At 40.8% G+C, this 19,149-nt stretch overlaps 1 protein-coding gene across 2 annotated transcripts; it reads right to left on the bottom strand.

Annotated features, from left to right (window-relative positions):
• Positions 1-19,144, bottom strand: LOC137278351 (DNA polymerase kappa-like). 2 transcript variants are annotated; one of them, XM_067810637.1, is made up of 14 exons: positions 19,061-19,131; positions 17,936-17,966; positions 17,026-17,220; positions 14,030-14,167; positions 13,664-13,782; positions 12,192-12,344; positions 10,859-11,468; positions 10,205-10,329; positions 9,520-9,686; positions 8,065-8,097; positions 7,449-7,545; positions 4,623-4,794; positions 2,659-4,069; positions 1-825 (listed from the first exon to the last, which is right to left on the bottom strand). In XM_067810637.1, the coding sequence occupies exons 3-14, from the start codon at positions 17,195-17,197 to the stop codon at positions 717-719; spliced, it is 3,306 nt and encodes a 1,101-aa protein (XP_067666738.1). In that variant the 5' UTR covers positions 17,198-17,220; positions 17,936-17,966; positions 19,061-19,131; the 3' UTR covers positions 1-716. The 2 variants fall into 2 exon arrangements, with proteins under 2 accessions (XP_067666738.1, XP_067666739.1); XM_067810638.1 differs by lacking the exon at positions 17,936-17,966 and having other exon boundaries at positions 19,061-19,144.
• Positions 19,145-19,149: the final 5 nt, after the last annotated feature.

The following is a 19,149-nucleotide window of genomic DNA, read 5'->3' as shown; positions in this document are numbered from 1 at the left end:
TATGTTTACTCAAACCTTTATTTTATCCATGTGTTGAAAGACGCAAATTATTTGGTATGTATGTAAGATAAAGTTATCAAAAGAAAACAACCAATAAAGTTTGGACAACAATCTCCATTTATATGAAGTGTAAGTTCCGCATGATTCAATGTTGAGGGTGCATCATACATTTTGTCCAGTTCTATCATAGCATATCAGATTAATAAACCAAGAAAACCGGACTAGAGTCTTAAACCATGATCATGACATCCTGGTAACCCAAGGGATGCAACTCCAAAAGTGCAGTGCTTTTGACAACCAGGCCCCCCACTGCCTGTCTTTAAGATATGACAAGTTGATGATCATTCATGGTCTCTTGCCTTGTAAAGTCAGGATTGAATTATCTTGTAGAAATTTATGCTCCTAATATACTAGTCATATTATAAAGATATGCCTTAAGGAAATGCATTTTGCACAGCTTTAATAAGCCTGGAAAGAACAACATGTTTTTTATTTATTTTTTGTACATTTACAAACATAGCCATAGTGACCTAAATTTGATAAATGATCCTCAACACTATTCAAGGCCAGTATGATAGTTTTTAGATCACAGACTCAAGGCTTGAAGGAGTTCACAGTCTCAGGTCTTGTGTTCAAGGATTGAAGGATTTGCTGATTATGCATGTTCTCCTTTGATGTGTTCAAGGCCTGAGTGACGGTTGTGTACGGCCACTTGGTTATGGCTTGAAGAAGGAGTCAATGGTTTTCATCTGCCCACAAACAGACCTCTTCTTCTTGGATGGAGGAGGCTGTGATGGAGATGTAGACGAGGAAGACGAGGAGGATCTGGGGAAGGGAGCATACAGTTTTTTGGTTGAGACATTTGTTTGCAGTGTAACACAACATCCCCCAATATCAAGGCAGTTTGCAAATAATCAAGTCTGGACAATCCAGGGACTGATATCATGAGCATCAATCTATACCATAGGCTTGCAATGACATGCAATTAACAAATCAGAGAGCCACCTATTCCTGTTAATCACATTTTACAAGCTAGGCTGACAACAAATGCTCAGTGTCAAATTTACTTTTCAGAAGAAGAGGCCTTTGGCCCATAGTTGATCAAAATAGGACATTTGCCGTTGTAGGTGGGCCATCAGAAAAGACAAGGGAGACAATGCATTCACTCTGCAATTTTAATAAATTTGTCATGCAAATAACTGTTCAGTTGTATGAATTAAAGTGTTATTTTAAATTGAATTGCTGCCTTTTCTTTACCATGAAGCCTATTTTTCACTGCCATTTTCATTTGTCCCTTCAACCATTCAGCTTGCACAGCAAGTTTATGGTTGGCACTGTCAGTATGTCTCTTGAGTGTGGAAGTGTGGAAATTATCAACTCCATCAGGGAAAACATTATATTTACCACTTTTCAAACAAAGTGCACCAGTCATTTTGCTTTAACACTCATTATGGGCACCACATTAGATGTGAGAAATCATGTACAGCACTGCGGGTATTATGAATGCCGATGTATCACTCTGATTTGTGAAAATATGTTGTAAATATTAAAGAGTTTGGAGAGGTGTGTTTTTACATGATTGATATAAGTCAAATAATTTTTATAGTGTGCCAATCAAACCCATAAGGTTAAGGGACAGTGTGTCAATTTCAACTATTATGCGGCCATGGTGAAAGGGCGCGGTGTAAATTAGAATGCTAAGTCACGTCTTCAAAGGGTGGATCAAACAGTTAGTTATGTGGTTTGTGGACATTCTTCTGCATCACAACCAAATTTCAAAAAGCAAGAATGTTTCCAATATTTTTAGTGGACAATAGGCCAATGTCCTAAAATACAGTGACTAATCTGAGCATGATGGTATATGGAGCAGGTCGACATAATAGCTTGTTTTAGCAACATTCCAACAAAGTGACAGCTAACTAGTGATGTCATCTGTGTTGTTCTATAACGTGTCTGTATTTGTAAAATGTGTCAGTGACCTCCGTTGTTTGTTGCTATCAGTAAATGCTTATAAACCAATGCCATTGTTTTTATTCTTATTTTATTAAAAATTCTATTCAGTTTAGTTATATTAACGGTAACGCTATTTTTCAGGGCGTTATCATTCGCAAGAGCCCTCGGTCTTTTCAACTGCTCTCCTTCATCGGGTAGAAAATGAAAAACCTTCTGCAAATGAAAATGCTCTGAAAAATAGCACTACCCTTGTATTAACACAGACCAACCACACATTCATTGAAAAATAAAGCAGTCCAACCACACATTTGTTGAAAAATAACACAGTCCAACCACACATTCACTGAAAAATAATACTGTCCAAACACACATTCATTGAAAAATAGAGCAATCTGACCACACATTCACTGAAAAACAATGCAGTCCAGCTACACATTCACTGAGAAATACCTCAGTCTGATCATACTTTCAATGAAAAATAACAGTCCAACCACACATTCGCTGAAAAATAACAGTTTGATCACACATTCCTTTAAAAATAACACAGTCTGACCACACATTTCAAATGTATCTTATAAGAGTTACTTTAACAGGTCATGTTTCATAATCATTTAGCTGAAAAATATTAGTTGCCATATTCTGTGCAATTTTACCTTGGACTCAAATAGGTTAATCTAAATTTAGACAAACCCGTAGAGTATTTACCTCTTTCCGGTTGGAGATTCATTTATCTTCTGCTCCTCAAGGATCTGCTTGATTGCTCGTCTGCTCAAACATGAGTCCACATGTTCGTTGAAGTCCTCCAGGCTACACCCAATCTTCTCCACATTACAGATTGGACAGGTATAGAACTCAGCCTCCAGCTGTGGAACAGCCTGATCAGGTACTGGATGAGAACCAGAATCCTGGACAGCATTCACCTCACCTTGGTCAGCTTCAGGAATAGTCCCTTCAGTTGGCATATGGGAGCCACCAGTGTCAATCTCCTTCAGTGTGGACAGTTGCCAGTCAGCTGCTCTATCTCCCAGGTGGGATGAAACCATCACAGACAATACTGGGTTATTTTTGGATGCATTTTGCTGAGAAGACTCAAAAGAATCAACCATCTTTAAAATTTCATTATTGTTTGTTTCCAGTTGAGGAAACTTTGGAATGGCATGCTTAATTGGTGTGTGACCCCTCTCTGAAGCTCTGGCTACATCAGTGTGTCCTTCACCACCATCCTTGTCGTGATCTTCCCCATCAGCTGTGACTATATTCTCCTGGTGATTCTTCTCTTGAGATGAGATTTGTCTGAAGAGGCAGACATCAACATGATCATTGAAGTAATTAAGGTTCTTGCACTCTACTTCTTGTTGACACACAGGACACTGGAAAACCTTGAGACTCTGATCATCCTTGCAAGAACTTCCAGCAGAAGGATCAGTCTTAGCAGAAACATCAGGTGATGGTGCAATACCAGAATCTCCATGATGATGGCCTGACATGTCTGCACATTGACCTGTAGATGGCCAGTGCTCTGACTGTTTTGCACTCTCATAACCAGAAGATTCTCCACTTTGTTCAGACGGAAGACAGTCGATGTCCGGATCAGGCTGTTGTTTCCTCTTGCCCTTCTGTCCTGGGGCTTTCCCTCTCCCAGATCCCAGATGACTCTGGACATCACTAAATGTGTGATTGTTCACTTCAACCATTGACGTTTTCTTACCAACGTCTGTCCCTACAAGATCTGCCAGTGCTCCTGACTGTGAATGTGTTTTAGGATTTGTTTTCTTTCTGGTATTTCTAGATCGTCCTTTAACAGGTTTAGGTTTTCTTGTGACTGAAGCAAGCTCAGCTATACTTCCTTTTTCTGAACATTCCTTCTCAACGTCTTTATCATCAGGTCTTGCACCATCTTGACTTTGTGTGTCGGGGACTTCATCACCAGGTCCATCACTGAAATAGACTGGAAGTTGGGGAAGGTCCATTTGCCCAGAATCAATATGATGGACAGAATCTAATGGCTGAGTCTTCTGGGGGCTCCTGGCTGCCATCTTCTTGAACAGTCCTGTAATCGTGTCTTGACGTTTTGTAGCGCACTGACTCTGATGAAGGAGGTTGGATAATCTAACACCTGGGATCAACATTTAGAAACAGCCTTTAGAGGATCCATTTAATACAACTCAAACATTACAGAAACAATCAAATCAAATCAGTCATTACAACCTGCATGCCAAAGTGAGTGAGTTGTGCACTGTTTTTAGCAATATTCCAGCAATATGACAACCACAGACACCAAGCTAAGTCCAAGTCAAACATGTTGACTGTACATATGCCCATATGCATTGAGTAGCATTAGTGATTGATGAGCAAACGCTTTAACCACAAGGCTCCCACATGGCCCCATTAACTAAGGAACCGTACACTCAATATTTGACATGTGGTTGTTGAGAGGTGGAGTGAGTGAGTTTAGTTTTACGCCACTTCTAGTAATAATCCAGCAACTTCTTGGTGGGGGACACTGCAAATAGGATTCACACTCTGCACCCACAACCCACAGAGGGGAATCAAACCTGGGTCTTTAGCGTGATGAGCGAATACTTTAACCATTAGGTTACCCCACCACCTTTGTTGAGAGGTGAATTTTGTTTTCCGAAGGCCAGAACCCATGAAGTGAAGTGACATACCCATAAGTCTGAGTCGGAGTGCCTGAGGTTGCACAGCTTGAATCTCCACCCTGAGCAGCTCCCGGGCCGCGGCAAAGATGTCCTGGTATTCAGCTGTGTGGTGAGGAAGACTGTGAGCCCGGGTCTTTACCTCAAACTTCACCGTCTTGATTTTGATACTCACTGTCTTACCCTGAAATCAGAAACATCTGAACAGGTATTTGTAGTAACTAGTGTGGAGCAATTTTCTTTCGTTAAAGGTTGATGCTTAAGAACACATGTAGTGACTGACATGATACATATGTATAGAAACATTGCATCATCTGAATAGAGGAGTTGTTGATCCATAAAGCTTGTCCATATATAGTCTTCAAAAAAAGAGTAGGAAACCCATTGAGGAACATTACAATGACATTCATCTTGTGTATGCTGCATCATTTCACGTTATCACCACACACAAACACAATGCATGTTAAGCACATGCACAACATGGGAGCCTCCTACACATGCATGGGGTGCCATTATGAATCTTGACGTTTTTCAGGCAGGTCCATAAATCACTGTAGACCATTTTTTCCAATTATTTTCATGCATCTTTACGTGGTCCAGGTTTTCAGGTTCAAATCACACACTACTGACTGAAAATTGTAAACCTGAAATTTTCATGGCATACCCCAATAACCTAACAAGGGGGATAACTGAATGAACAGGTGTGCATTGAATGAAATCCATGAGGTGATGCATTCTCAAGTTGTTAAAATCTAAATATTTTAGATATCTAAATACTTACCTTACCATAGGTCTATAGCATATTACCTCAAGCTTCGCTTAGGAGATCTGACGGAGTTGAATTGCTATTCCATCTTGAATGGCTACCTCGCAATTGACGACTGTCAGGATACAGAAGTATCTGGATCTCCGGGGGGGGGCGCCTCTTGCCTCTGTCGTGCATTCCCGTTTTATCACGTAAGGCAGATAAGAGGGCTTCCAATGATGACAAAGATACCTCCATGTTCGTTAATACAGCATGTTCCTTGTACACCTCAAGAATGGCATTCCCGAAGATGGCTTATGAGGAGAAAGGAGTTCTAATCAGACGCCGTTTAAACTCTTCCTGCCATAAACATGCATCAAAAAAACCCCATCCTGCGCACGACTGTCGTCATTGCCAGCACTGTCCGGACCTGTCCTAACAGGTCATGTAACACATTGCACATTCCTTGCCATAGGAATAGTGGCAACAGATGTGCCAATTGGAACTCGTTGAGTTACGTTAGGTCTACAGCCGCCGCTGAAGTAGCTGATGCTAATGCTGATATAGGTTTTAGGATGCGCCGCAACTCCGTGTCAGTTGCTTGTAATATGGAGTCCTGAACCTTTTAAGAGGTGGAGGAAGATAGTCTTTTGATGGCTTCGTCCAACACCGCCCAAATGGCATCAGCCACCATAGGATGAGGCGGAATCATCAGTTCGGGTTCCACCCTAATAGCCCTGGCACTGTCTACCCCTGATGTAGGGGAGGGGCACTCAGGGAGCCTATCAGCTATCCAATCATAAATAGCAGACAATGACAGGTACAATCCTTCTTCCTCCTCCAATTGTGCAGGGTCCTCCTCACAGTCTGGAGAGAGTGTATTGTTCGTCATCCGAATTTCAAGAAATTGTTGACCGGCGCCTGTCTGACAGGAGGTGATGACGCAGAACAGGACTGCGAACGCCAACTCCTGCGTCTGCGGTGGAGGGATCTGCCCAAACGATCCGGTGACAAAATACCGGATGAACTACTCCACGGACTTCTGGATCGAGACCCGACGCCTAATCGTCCTGTTCTCATCCTATCACTAGCCACAGTCACACCGCCCCGTGGCACTCCAAACGCTAGTGCGCCCGAACCTAGTGCCGACTTCTTTAAGCTTGGAGTGACAGTAGCTTGGGATGCGCAGATTGGCGCCGGCGCCGGCACACAGATGCGCTCCTCCCTCTGTGTCGTCCCTGTAATGCCCGGGATTACAAGGAGCCCAAGTCGAAGGTGCAGCCAGTTTTAGAGATGCACCTGATGTCATCAATGTAGCACTCTAAAAATCCACTGCAACTCCGCGTGCATAAGAGCGTGAGGTCTTGCTAAATCGACTTCCCGGTTGGGTGGTAAGGGTCGGCGTCGGTATAGGCATAGGCATTGGCATAGGCATCGGTGCAGGTATAGGTATAGGCGTCAGTACAGGCGTAGACGTTGGTACAGGCATAGGCGTAGGTATTGGTACAGGCATCGGTGCAGGTATAGGTATAGGCGTCAGTACAGGCGTAGACGTTGGTACAGGCATAGGCGTAGGTATTGGTACAGGCATCGGTGTAGGTATAGGCCTATAGGTCCTGGCAGTTGACCACGTCTAGCGACCGCAGCATTGTCTCAGACACTTTAATTCTGGAATAGATAGACTCGAGCACACTGCACAATGCTGCAGTAGGGAGCAGGCCACAGCAGCATAGTCCTAGCAGTACGGGTATGGGACCTTGCCGGACTTCAAGCCTTTAGAAACCTCACAAAAGAGATGTGTCGTGCACAAAAACTGTAATAAATCCAGATCCAGATACTTCCGTATCCTGACAGTTATCGTTTGCGAGGTAACCATTCAAGATTGAATAGCAATTCAACTCCGTCAGATCTCCTAAGCGAAGCTTGAGGTAATATGCTATAGACCTATGGTGAGGTAAGTAAAAAATACATCCATTATTATTATATCAATATTGATTCAATCCCATATATCTCTCAAATTCGACAATCATACACTGGAAGTACAGTTCCCCTACTTTTTTTTAAGAATATATAGCACAAGCAGAGTTACTTACCCTCACTTCCTGCTGCCCCAAGTCCTCCACCAGGGCAGCACACAGCTCAGAACACTTCTTGTACAGATCACCAGGCCGACTAAGTTCACTGAATGTCCTGGAATGAGATATGTTGTGTCAGAGAACAATACCACTATTTCAATTCGATATTTGAATACCTGTTAAAACTATTTCCACACAGCAAGAACGTAATTTTGACTTCAACTCAGGCAGTTTTCAGCACTAAAACAAGGCAAAACGGGTTTGGCTGATGCTGGGGCAGGGGTAATTATGCAATGAGAATTGTTATTAGTAAACATTGCCAGCTGACTATGAATTTCATGCTAAAAAGTCCTGACTCTAGGAGTTCTGAGGTCTGAGTTTCTGAATGTATGAAGAATCAAATTGAAAATGATCGTGGGTCCAATATTGAAAAGCAAATGGAAACGAGGTCTGGGTGAATCATTGCTGGTATTATGATCACCTTACCACAAAGACTGTTTTGTACAAAAGCAGTCTTTTGCTTTGTACAATGGCACTACTGAGACTGGTAAAATATCACGTCATAGATTGGCCCACTTCACTGCTTCATAGCATAAATTTTCAACTAGGTAAAATCATACAGAGACAATCTTACCGTTCTGTACTTATGCTTTTTCGTTCACTGTCTCTGAAAATACAAACATCAATGGACATTAAATGTACAGCTTTAAACAACAGTGGATTCAAAAGAGCATTCAAAATAATTGCTCGCCAGCAGTGTCGGTTGTTCTTGTATGGGGTTGGCAGTTTCAAATATTTTCAGGCCCTTGTTGTCTTCAGTAAATTACGTCTTTTCTATTTTTCAACTAGATTCTTTCCCATATTTTTTCTTCATTAACGACCTGGAATCATCCATCACCCATCATGTTACAATAATTTAGAGTTTCACTGGCATTTCAGTGCTTGGTGCATTGGAATGTCAACACCGGTCTTTAGCAAATAACAACTTCTCTCTTCGCCATAGCCTTTGCTAATTGATTTTGTGGAAACATGGTGAAACTGTCTACAGTACAGTCTGTACTCAGTGATTTGGGTTTACACCTGCTTTAACAGTAACCCTTCTAATAAAGTAATGTCATGATGGCAGAATTGGAAACAAAACAAAACAATAGGCTGGTTTGAAACTCGCAGGCTTCAGATGCTGCAGGCTGTGACATAACTCTTCAGCCTTCATTTAAAAACCAACTGCAGCACATTGTGACAGACTGGTAAATTTAGTACAGGCCATAGGTGAATCTTCTAAAACACTGCATGGTGTGTCAACTTGGTGCTGATGTGTGCTCCTGTGTATAGAGCTCGGGTCACATATCAGCTGAAGTAAAGCAATGTTGGATGGGTGCCCATGTTTCACAGCTGCAAGTTTCTAGGACTTCATTCCTGCCCCACAACAAAGCACAAGTGATAGATGTGGTCTCGCCTTTACTTTAGCAAGTGAGTTTGTTAAAAATTGCCTTTGTTTACCCGGTGTAATAAGTCATGTGACTATACCTTCAAGTGCCTCCAAGCCAGCTTGGGCTATGTAGAATAATAATGAATTGTCATTAGTGTACGTAAATAAGCGCTGTAGAAGTACACATTCTTATTTATACCATTATGACTTGAAAGGGGAAGAAAGAGGGAAATAATGCAGCTAAACCTCGTAACTTATCTGAGACAAACTCAGATTCAAACCCACAAGTTTCTTCACAGATACATACTACCATCCTTGATATCGCCAGGGTATGGAGATATTGTGGATGACATACTATGAGAATGATGAGTAGTTTCTTTAAACATTTTCAGCAAAGCTAACATGACAGAAAAATGTTTACTACTTGTGGTTCAGATAGGGAGTGCTATTAAATGCCTCTAAAATATATCAGTTCAGAATATATCAAGAGAGTTTGCTGCCATCAACCAGTTTCAACTGGGACCCCTCACTATTCAGTATTTATAGTGGTGGCAAGGTGTAGCGGTTTACAGTCAATCTTAATCACTCTTTCAAACAGCATTAGAAAGCTAAGGGCAGGGGATTCTAGCCAAGCTCTATTTCCCTACAGATGGTACTGACCTCTCCACAGCAGTGCTGCTAATGGCGAGGCAGATGTGCATGAAGTGGTTGAAAGCCACAGAGGAGTACAGGTGATACAAGAGGCCACGCTTCTCAAACAGGTCCTGGCAGTTGACCACGTCTAGCGACCGCAGCATTGTCTCAGACACTTTACCAATTCCAGGTATCTGCAGCACACAATATCCGGCATAGTGGGGAATGAAAGTAACTAGGTATGAGAATGTATTGTGGGGGTATGATGGGCGAGCTGGCTAAAGCACCAGGCCAGTGATCCAGGAAGCTTGAGGTGTCGGGATCAAGCCCATGTATGACCAGGAACCCAAACCTTTTTAAACTAGGGCTATGTGTTCCAGTCCACCCAGCTCTGAATGGGCACCTCATAAGGATGAGAAAATAATTTGGTGTGCCTAGTGCTTGCAAGATATGAATGATCACCAGGGAGTTGAGACTGGTTATACAACATGTTGTTGAGATTGATACCGAGTGTTCGAGGGGAAAAAGTACCAGTGCCTTGAGCATGTACTAGTTGCCTTGATGAATGTGCTAGGTAAATATCCTAGAATAATATTGGATTGTTACCACTGAAATGAGAAAAGAATCTGGAACATTTTAGAATTCTTTTAAATAACATATCTATATTAGAGCTGATTTTTATCCTCCTCCACTATTGTGCTAAAATGCCTACCTTTCTGATGGGCAGAGCTCCTATGAAGTCCATCACTTCCTGTCTGTCAGGGAGGATGCGGAACTGACCATTAGGTTTGTTGCGGTCAGAGCACACCTTGGCCAGCATAGTGTTTGGTGCAATACCTAAGATAACAATGTTACAATACATATGACAACATAATACAATCCTTGGGACAATCAAGTGAGTGAGTTTAGTTTAGTTTTATGCTGCAATATTCCAGCAATATGGCAGTGGTTGGAAATGATTGGGAGTGGACCAGACAATCCAGTGATCAACAACAGTAGCAGCGATCTGTGCTGTTGGGAACTGATGACATTTGACACCCAAGTGAATGAGCCTGACCACCTGATCCCATTAGTTGCCTCTTGCAACAAGCATAGTTCCTGAACGACTATTCTACCCCAGACCTTCATGGGTCTGGATGACAATCAAACAATGGAGACCACAATACATAATGATACTTTGGACAATGAAAATCACATACTGTACTCAGCGATATACCAGCTGACCCCGTTTGTCGCCTCTTTATGATCAGCAAGGGTTTTTGAAGACCAACTGTAACGGTGATCTTCAATGGCATAATGGAACTTGGACCAATGGCTGTCAGACTTGTACATAGCATAATTGTTAGTCCACTAAAATTGATGTTACCTGCACTTGCTGTGAGCTGTGTCTTCTGCTGAATGCGACACCTCATCTCCCTCACAGCTTCCTCCACACCCTGTCCAAACACCTCAACACTATACTGGGGAAACATCTTGCCACACACTGGACACCTGTTTGAGCAGCTAGTCTCTCCTCCTTGCAGGTGCTTGCTTGACTGGTCATCTTGTAGGTGCTTGTTTGACGGGTCATCTTGCAGGTGCTTGTTTGACTTGTCAGTTAGCACCTTCTTGTCATGATCAGCTTGTTTTGGCAGGGAGACCCCTACAACTCTGCCCCTTAGGATTTCATTCAGATCACACCCACACCATGGAGGTCCCACTTCATCACATGACCTGACCAGATATGATCTCTGCAGGTCGGTGAGGTTTGCTCTCTGATTTAGGTGTTCTGTGATATCAAGGTAGGCTTCATCAAGGCTCATGGGAGAAAAGTTGGGATCATAGTCGGCAAGGATCTCCCTCACCTGTTTGCTAACAGCGGTGTACTCTTCAAAGTTTTGCTCGACCAGGACAAGGTGTGGGCACAGCTTCTTGGCAATAAACCCAGGCATGGCTGCTCTCACTCCATACTTGCGGGCGTGGTAGTTGGAAGTGGACTGAAACAAGGGGCAGTGAGAGTATCAGCTGACAATACATAGGGAGACATACCAGCAATATAAGATAAGCAACACATCAGAACATGTGATGTAAGACTCCCCAGCATCATGCAATGTCTGACTCATCAACAAGTGATGAGCGACAATGTGTGACATGGAGTGTGTGATTCACCAGGAACATGGGATGTCTGACTCACCAGCAACATCAGATGTATGACTCCTTCATGTGATGCTCATGCTGCTGATCACTGGACTGTCTAGTCCAGACTTGATTATTTACAGACCACCACCACCATATACCGGTAGGTGGAATACTGCCTCACTCATTCATTCAATAGCCACCAAGACGCTTTCTCAGATTCTCTCACCATCAAGATAAGTGATTCAAGAATCACTCGCCAGCAACACATGTGATGAAACACTCAACAGCAAACACATGTGATGACACACTCACAAGCAAAGCATGTGATGAGACACTCACCAGCAACACATGTACATGGGACAAACCTTTCAATTTCCCATTTGCCAAAGGACCAGTGAGTAGCCAATAACCAGTGGTCCTTGCTGTACTTCACTGGTCCAAAATTACATTTGTAAATTTACTTAACTATCAATACAAAATTCACTGGCCACCAGGACCCTATCCTGGTCCTAATGAATTTTTACTAGCCAAGAACCACAGGACCAGCCAAAATTTGGCACACCGATGTGATGAGAACTCACCAGCATGGACATCCCTCCTACAGCCATAGGCTTGTTCCTGAGGGAGGGATTGTTTCTCATCTCCACGGCAGCATAAAACGCATCCATGTCAATATGGACGATGGTATGACTCAGATCTCGAGACATCTCCAGCTCCTCCAAAAGTCGATTTGCCTGTAACCATGGAAACACTTGTTAATGATAAATAACATTATAACAGCCTGTGTCTTGGTTCTATCCCCAAATGTCCACATCTCAATACATCCACAACCCAATACTACCACACATTGTTAAACAACTCCTCATCTCCCCTTTTTAGGTAATAGAATAGTCCGGGAAGTGCACTGAACTGAAACAACAGATAATGATCCTGATCACATGACAGTGAAATCAAACTTAGTCTCAGAGTTATTCGTTACACTCCACCACTGAGTCTAACATAACCTAGTAGAAGGTCGTGTCAGGTAACCTGTGAGTGACCTATGACCGTCCAATCAAACGCAAGACAGTTGAAAAGATTTAACTACTACTACTACTTCAGCTACTATTTAGGGATTGGAGGGACATACAGAATATTCATTTCACTGACACAGATCTCTCCACAAACAAAAAACTGCATATAACATAGTTAATTGACCTGCAGTATATACACTTTTGGGTTTCTGTTGACATGGTTACCATTAACTAATATTTCCGCAAGATGACATCCTTGAATACTGCCAACAACACTATTATCAGCGACTGTTTACTCTCTGTTGTCATGGTTGTAATGCAAGCTGTGTGCGTCACCAGGAAGCGAGCATACACTCCATAGCATTCACAATAGTTCGGGTACGAACCTATTCGAGATAAAAAGTTCGAAAGGTATGTGCAAATGTCCACTTTTGCGATTTGGTAAGCTGTGATCTATATTCTGATTGGTCAATTTCAAAGGTTACCTGACGCAACCTCACATAAGGTTTTGTTAGACACAGTAGCAGCGTGTAACGAAAAGTACTGAGGCTAAGTTTTACTTGGACTGGAACACGATTGTTTTTCGTGTCATGTCCTTTTTAGGTGTAAACAGTTCACAAACTTTGGACCTCTGAGTGCAAATTTCAAAAAGTATGCAAACTTTAGATCATGCCATTGTCAAATAATACTGTGCAAACTCCATCTTGGACTCTTGACTCCATTTGAACTCTCACCTTGTTGATACACATTTAGCACAAAATCCTTACTGTCCTTGTGGCTATTCCACAGAGGATCCACTACTTTTTTGGGTGATTAATGGGCTAAACCATTACAGAAAGAGGTAATCAGTATGCCAATGTGTGTGCAGTCAACCTGAAATGTTGTTGTTGTTGTTGTTGTTGTTGTTGTTGTTGTTGTTATAAGCTGTGGAAGTTTTGGGATGTGGAAGTTTTGACAAGATACCTGTGTTTCATAAGAGAGACCAGACAGAAACCCAAAAGACCAGAAAGATTGTAAAGTTGTCTACGGTGTGACCTCACCTCCACCAGGCCCTGCTTCAGCTGGAGCTCTGTTATCTTTGACTGCTTCAGCCTCAGTTCCTCAATCCTCTGCTGGACCTGCTCCTCCTTCTTCTTCTCATTCTCAAAGTATTTGGACCCTAAATTGTAAACACAACTTTGAATGTCCAATAGTAATTAATCTGTGGAAGAAACAAAAAACTATCAATGAACCAAGAGTATGTGTGACTATCTATAGTTCAGTAGTTGACTTTCATTCATAAACGAACAGTGTGAACACTGCACTGCCTTGTAGCTACAAGGACTAACAACCTGCACTTATGGATGACACACTGTAGTCAGATGAGCTCAGTACTGACCAAGTCCCAACTTGGTCGATGAAGTCACCTTTGCTGGCCTCATAGATGATCTGGTTGATCTTCTCCTTGTCAAGTCCATCCATGCCAGCCTTGTTGTCATTCAGTTGCATCCTCGTGAGCATCTGATCAGGACCCTGACCAGCCGACATCACAATGGGGGGAACACCTACAGGGACACAAGACATGTCACAGTAGACACATAAATACTGTTATAGTAGACACCTGCCTGGGGGCACAAGACACATGGTGAACACTGTCACAGTAGACACATGAATACTGTTACAGTAGACACCAGAGGGACACAAGACATGTCATAGTATACACTTCCAGGGAACAGAGGACATGTCACAGTAGACACATAAATACTGTCACAGCAGACACCTGCAGGGGACGCAAGACACATGGTCAACACTGTCATGAAACAAATAAAGTAAACACACTTGAACATTTGAAACCAATACCGTAAACACACTTAAAACATTTGAAACCAATACAATAAACACACCTTACCACTTGAAGCCAATACAGTAAACACACCTGAACATTTGAAACCAATACAGTAAATACACCTGAACACTTGAAGCCAATACAGTAAACACACCTGAACACTTGAAGCCAATACAGTAAACACACCTGAACATATGGAGCCAATAAGTAAACACACCTGAAAATTTGAAACCAATACAGTAAATACACCTGAACACTTGAAGCCAATACAGTAAACACATCTGAACATATGGAGCCAATACAGTAAACACACCTGAATGTTTGAAACCAATACTGTAAACACACCTGAACATTTGAAGCCAATACAGTAAACACACCTGAACCTATGAAACCAATAGACAAAAGACACATGCAAAGACAAACAGGCTGCCTCAGGTACTAGCAAATACTCAAACATACTTTACGAATTACAGTCAGATCCCGGTGAGTCGAATGCTGATGTCTCGAATATTAAGCGTAACTTGAAGTACCTTTCGGTCCCAACACTTTTTTCTGCCATCATAGACATAGCTTTGTCTGGAATACATCGAAAAGTCAAATTTATTGCTTGGTCCCCAGCAATTTAACTCATCGAGATTTTAGTGTCTTTATGATTAGACAACCACCTATCTCTTTGAAGCATTTCAACTTTAGGAGGGCTAAAAGAATTCAATATTTTGTCTTTTTCTGATAACTGTTTGAGACAAGAGCTATTGTTGTTTCAGTTATTATGTTCACATTTCTGCTAAAAACTATAAAAAAGAAATAATAATAATAGAATTAGAAGAATAACCATTTATTGCACAATTATACTTGTAAACAGTCACATATAGGATGCCTGACAACTCTTTCCGTCTCATACCTATTTTCAAGAAAACTTTACATCTGGATTTTTCAAAATCTGTATTTTTGGTTTGAAGTTGAAATGTCACAAAAAAACTTATGTAAATTTATTGTCCAAAGTCTCTGTTTTTGCAATATACAAATCATACAAACCAAAGTAGTTCACATGAAGACATAAAAAAAGAAAAATACAAATAACATTTTCTGAAGAGCAAAAGCTGAAATTGTCCTTTTCCATACAATGACTCATTCACATGTATCATTTATTACAGAACAGATTCTACACCTAGAAATAAAGATAATACAATCCACAATAAAAGTAGAGAATGCAACATTAAAGAAGAAAGAACAAAACAAACATTTAAAGACAAATGTTAACTAAAAACATCAATGAGAATAAATTAGTTGCCCATCATATGTCAACAACACAACGGACAAGTCACTAAAACAATTTTAGTCCATTGAGATCAGTGGGTGGTGCTTATTTGAAAAAATGGTAATGATTCCCTTCCAAATTGTGGCTTTTGTGGGAACAAATTTGTACTTGAAACGTGGCTTTAGCTACAATACGTAATTTGCAAATGTGGCTCTCTCGGGCTGACATCTTAATACTAAGAATTCAACAAAGAGATGCCATATGGTGCCTGATCCAGAGATCAAGAGATTAAGTTGGAGAACTTAAAAAAGGATGACAATATATGGATGAACAACCTCTTTATTGCCATGAAAGCAAGAAAGCAATAAAGAAGTTGTTCATCCATATATTGTCATCCTCCCATACTACTCCAATTTCTAAATGCCCCTCAGAATAGTTAAGTAAACTTCGTCTCAGTCTTATTTATCACACTCCACTACTGAGTCTAACAAACCCTAGTAGGAGGTTGCATTAGGTTATCTTTGAGATTGACCAATCAGGACACAGCTTACCAAATAACTAAAGCGGTCATTTTTACACACACACTTTTTGAACTTGTAACACTGTTAACAGTGGGTAAACAGTCGCTGAAAATAGAGCATTTGTCAATATTCAAGGATATCAACATGCGGAAATATTGACTAATGGTAATCATTTCATCAGAAACCAATCAGAAAGTATTAGATGAGCCACGACCTGACAAATGACCCCAATTTGCATATATGGGAACAATCTTCAGAACATTACATTTGAAACAAGTCGGAAACAGGTTGTCGTCTAAATATTGAAAAGTTCAAATTCCATGTGCGAATCGTGTAGTGATGGTGTTTTGCTGAACTAAATCGCTGTACGAGATACATGTTAAACAGCAGCAGTATTGATTTCACGCCACGGTTAGCATGTATTGCATGTAATAACCAAGTGTATTTGTCCAGATTACTTGCCCCGGATGCTAGTCAAAAAGGCATTCACTGCACTGGCTCATCTAATACTTCTCAAGCAGTAATTGTATACACTGCAGGTCAAATATCTGTGTTTTATGTGGATTTTTGTTTATTGTTTATTGAAAGATCAGTGTCAGTGACTGGGGAATTTCGTAAGGGCCGCCAATCCCTAAACAGTAACTGTCATCTTACAGGTTGAATCTGGTCGGACATCTAGCGTTTGATTGGACGGTCATTGGTCATGCAAAGGTTACCTGACCCGACTTCCTACTAGGGTTTGTTAGACTAAGTAGAGGATTGTAAGGAATAATACTAAAACTATGCTTAGACTGGTACCTGATGTGGTGGGTTGCTGTGTTGAACAAGATGATGATGGTGGATGGCAAAGAGTTTCCCGACATGCTGCAACTCCAAGTGCCACTGAAAATGGGTCAACAGCTCCAGACCACCTCGTATCAAGCCAATCGTCAGCCTCCTCATCCTCCAGCTCATCGGTGTCAGTTTCCATGGCAATTTCTTCTCTTGACCTTGCTAAAACAGAATAGTCCCACATCAAAGTCTAATGAAATTTTTGATTATAAATCTACTGTCATTCTCATGATAATGGTTCAAATGTTGACAAGAAAATCTACTAAACGTTTTTGTAACAGTAGACTGGAAGACCTTTGTCCCAGTCTTGTCAAAATACAACAGCAACATGCGAAGACTGTCATGGTCATAACGCATCAACTGCCACTAGAGCTAACATATTTTAGGATTCATTGTTCTGGTATTTCATTACATTTAACAAAAATGATAACTATAGTAAGCATGTGGGTAACAAGGATTAAACAACTACTTTGATAGATTATTTCAACTTGTTAAGTACTGATGGAAACAAAAACTGGAAGACATGATGAAAGTACAAGTGTTACTTTTTCACCTGAGTCACAGATTGTCAGCTGAGACGTAAAGAATAAGATAAAAATAGGTGAATTAATTACAAGCCGTGTAGAATTTGTAGGGGACTCACTCTTTAGACATGATTCATATCAAGGATGTCATTGATACATCCAATCAAACTTCAGAAGAGGCCAAAATATTGATAAATTACACATAAATATTTGATTATTATTGGGCAAATTTATGGTAAATCATCAATTTTAAAACAACGTTAAATAGTATTAGTACTATCTTGTCCCTTTCCGGCCCTATACAATGGACAATTAATGTAAACTGGTATTTACAAAGGAATACCAATACTTACTGTATTATTTAACACATTATACAAAAAGGATCTGCAAAAGAAAACACATACTTACATAAACAAAAAATAACTGAAAGAAATTACTACAAATCTTTCACTTAGGAAATAACTCATCAGTGACTATTGTTTGGGTAAATGAAATGTTTGTCAATATTCCTTTAAGTGTATTCCTTCTACACATCTTTGGAGTTTCCGTTCTCTCAGTTCTCAAAAAATCTCTCTTGGGATTCAAGAGATGGAATTAATTAAGGTTAAACAAGATATGTTATGTCTCTGAGTGCTTACTGGCTCGGCATGAACAAAGGGGAATTCCACGGATACAAAAGCCTGAGAAATCTACCTGAAAAGTTGATTCTGATAGACACTTCATCAATGTTCTTTATCACTTTACGATGGATTTTCATTTTGTGCCAGTTCATTCAATTTGGAACATTAATGTCTTAAAGTTTTCTATTTAATGCTACTCTCAGCAATATTCCAGCAATATGGCGGCCATCTGGGAAAGAGTTCCTTCTGTTCCCCTATTCTTTCTTATGCAGATCATCAGAGGTAAAACTAAGTGGTGCAACCCTATATACTGTACTTAATTTGAAGGCTATTAGTTATTTTTGTAAGTCCTCTAGTAATTGTTGTGTTAGGTTTTGCTAAGGATTCCAGTATATAACAACATACAAAATTATTTGGGATGGGGCAATGGGAGGAACTTTTACCGCCATCTGTAGATAATCGAGCCGGGACCAAGCAATCTAGTGATCAAGTGCATGAACATACGCATACACAATTAGGATTGGATGACATGAGTCAACCAAGTCAGCGACACTAACTACCCAATCCCATTAATCACCTAATCACTTTTTATGACAGGCATATGGGTTGCTGAAGACTAATTCTAATCCGGATTTTCACGAATGAAAGGAAAACATTGTATGAGTCGTCACTGCGTGTGAAAGTGCGAGTCGCATAAAAACAATACAGTTTCTCAAAACGTGACTTTGGACATGGATATCACATTCGGTTGTATGACAGAACGATTTGTTGTTCATATCATAAAATCACAAAAGAAGTGCTGTTATGTTTATTTCACTTTGGCGACAAGTATACAATACGGATCAATCGAAATAATACCAAAGTGTAGTAATGTTTCACGTCAAGTGCTTGAATGTTATCCTATTTCCCGCCATCTTTGAAAGGGAGATAACAATTACATATGAAAA

Source organism: Haliotis asinina, chromosome 3, assembly GCF_037392515.1.
Source record: "Haliotis asinina isolate JCU_RB_2024 chromosome 3, JCU_Hal_asi_v2, whole genome shotgun sequence".
NCBI lineage: Eukaryota > Metazoa > Mollusca > Gastropoda > Lepetellida > Haliotidae > Haliotis > Haliotis asinina.
This window is presented reverse-complemented; position numbering and strand designations above follow the sequence as displayed.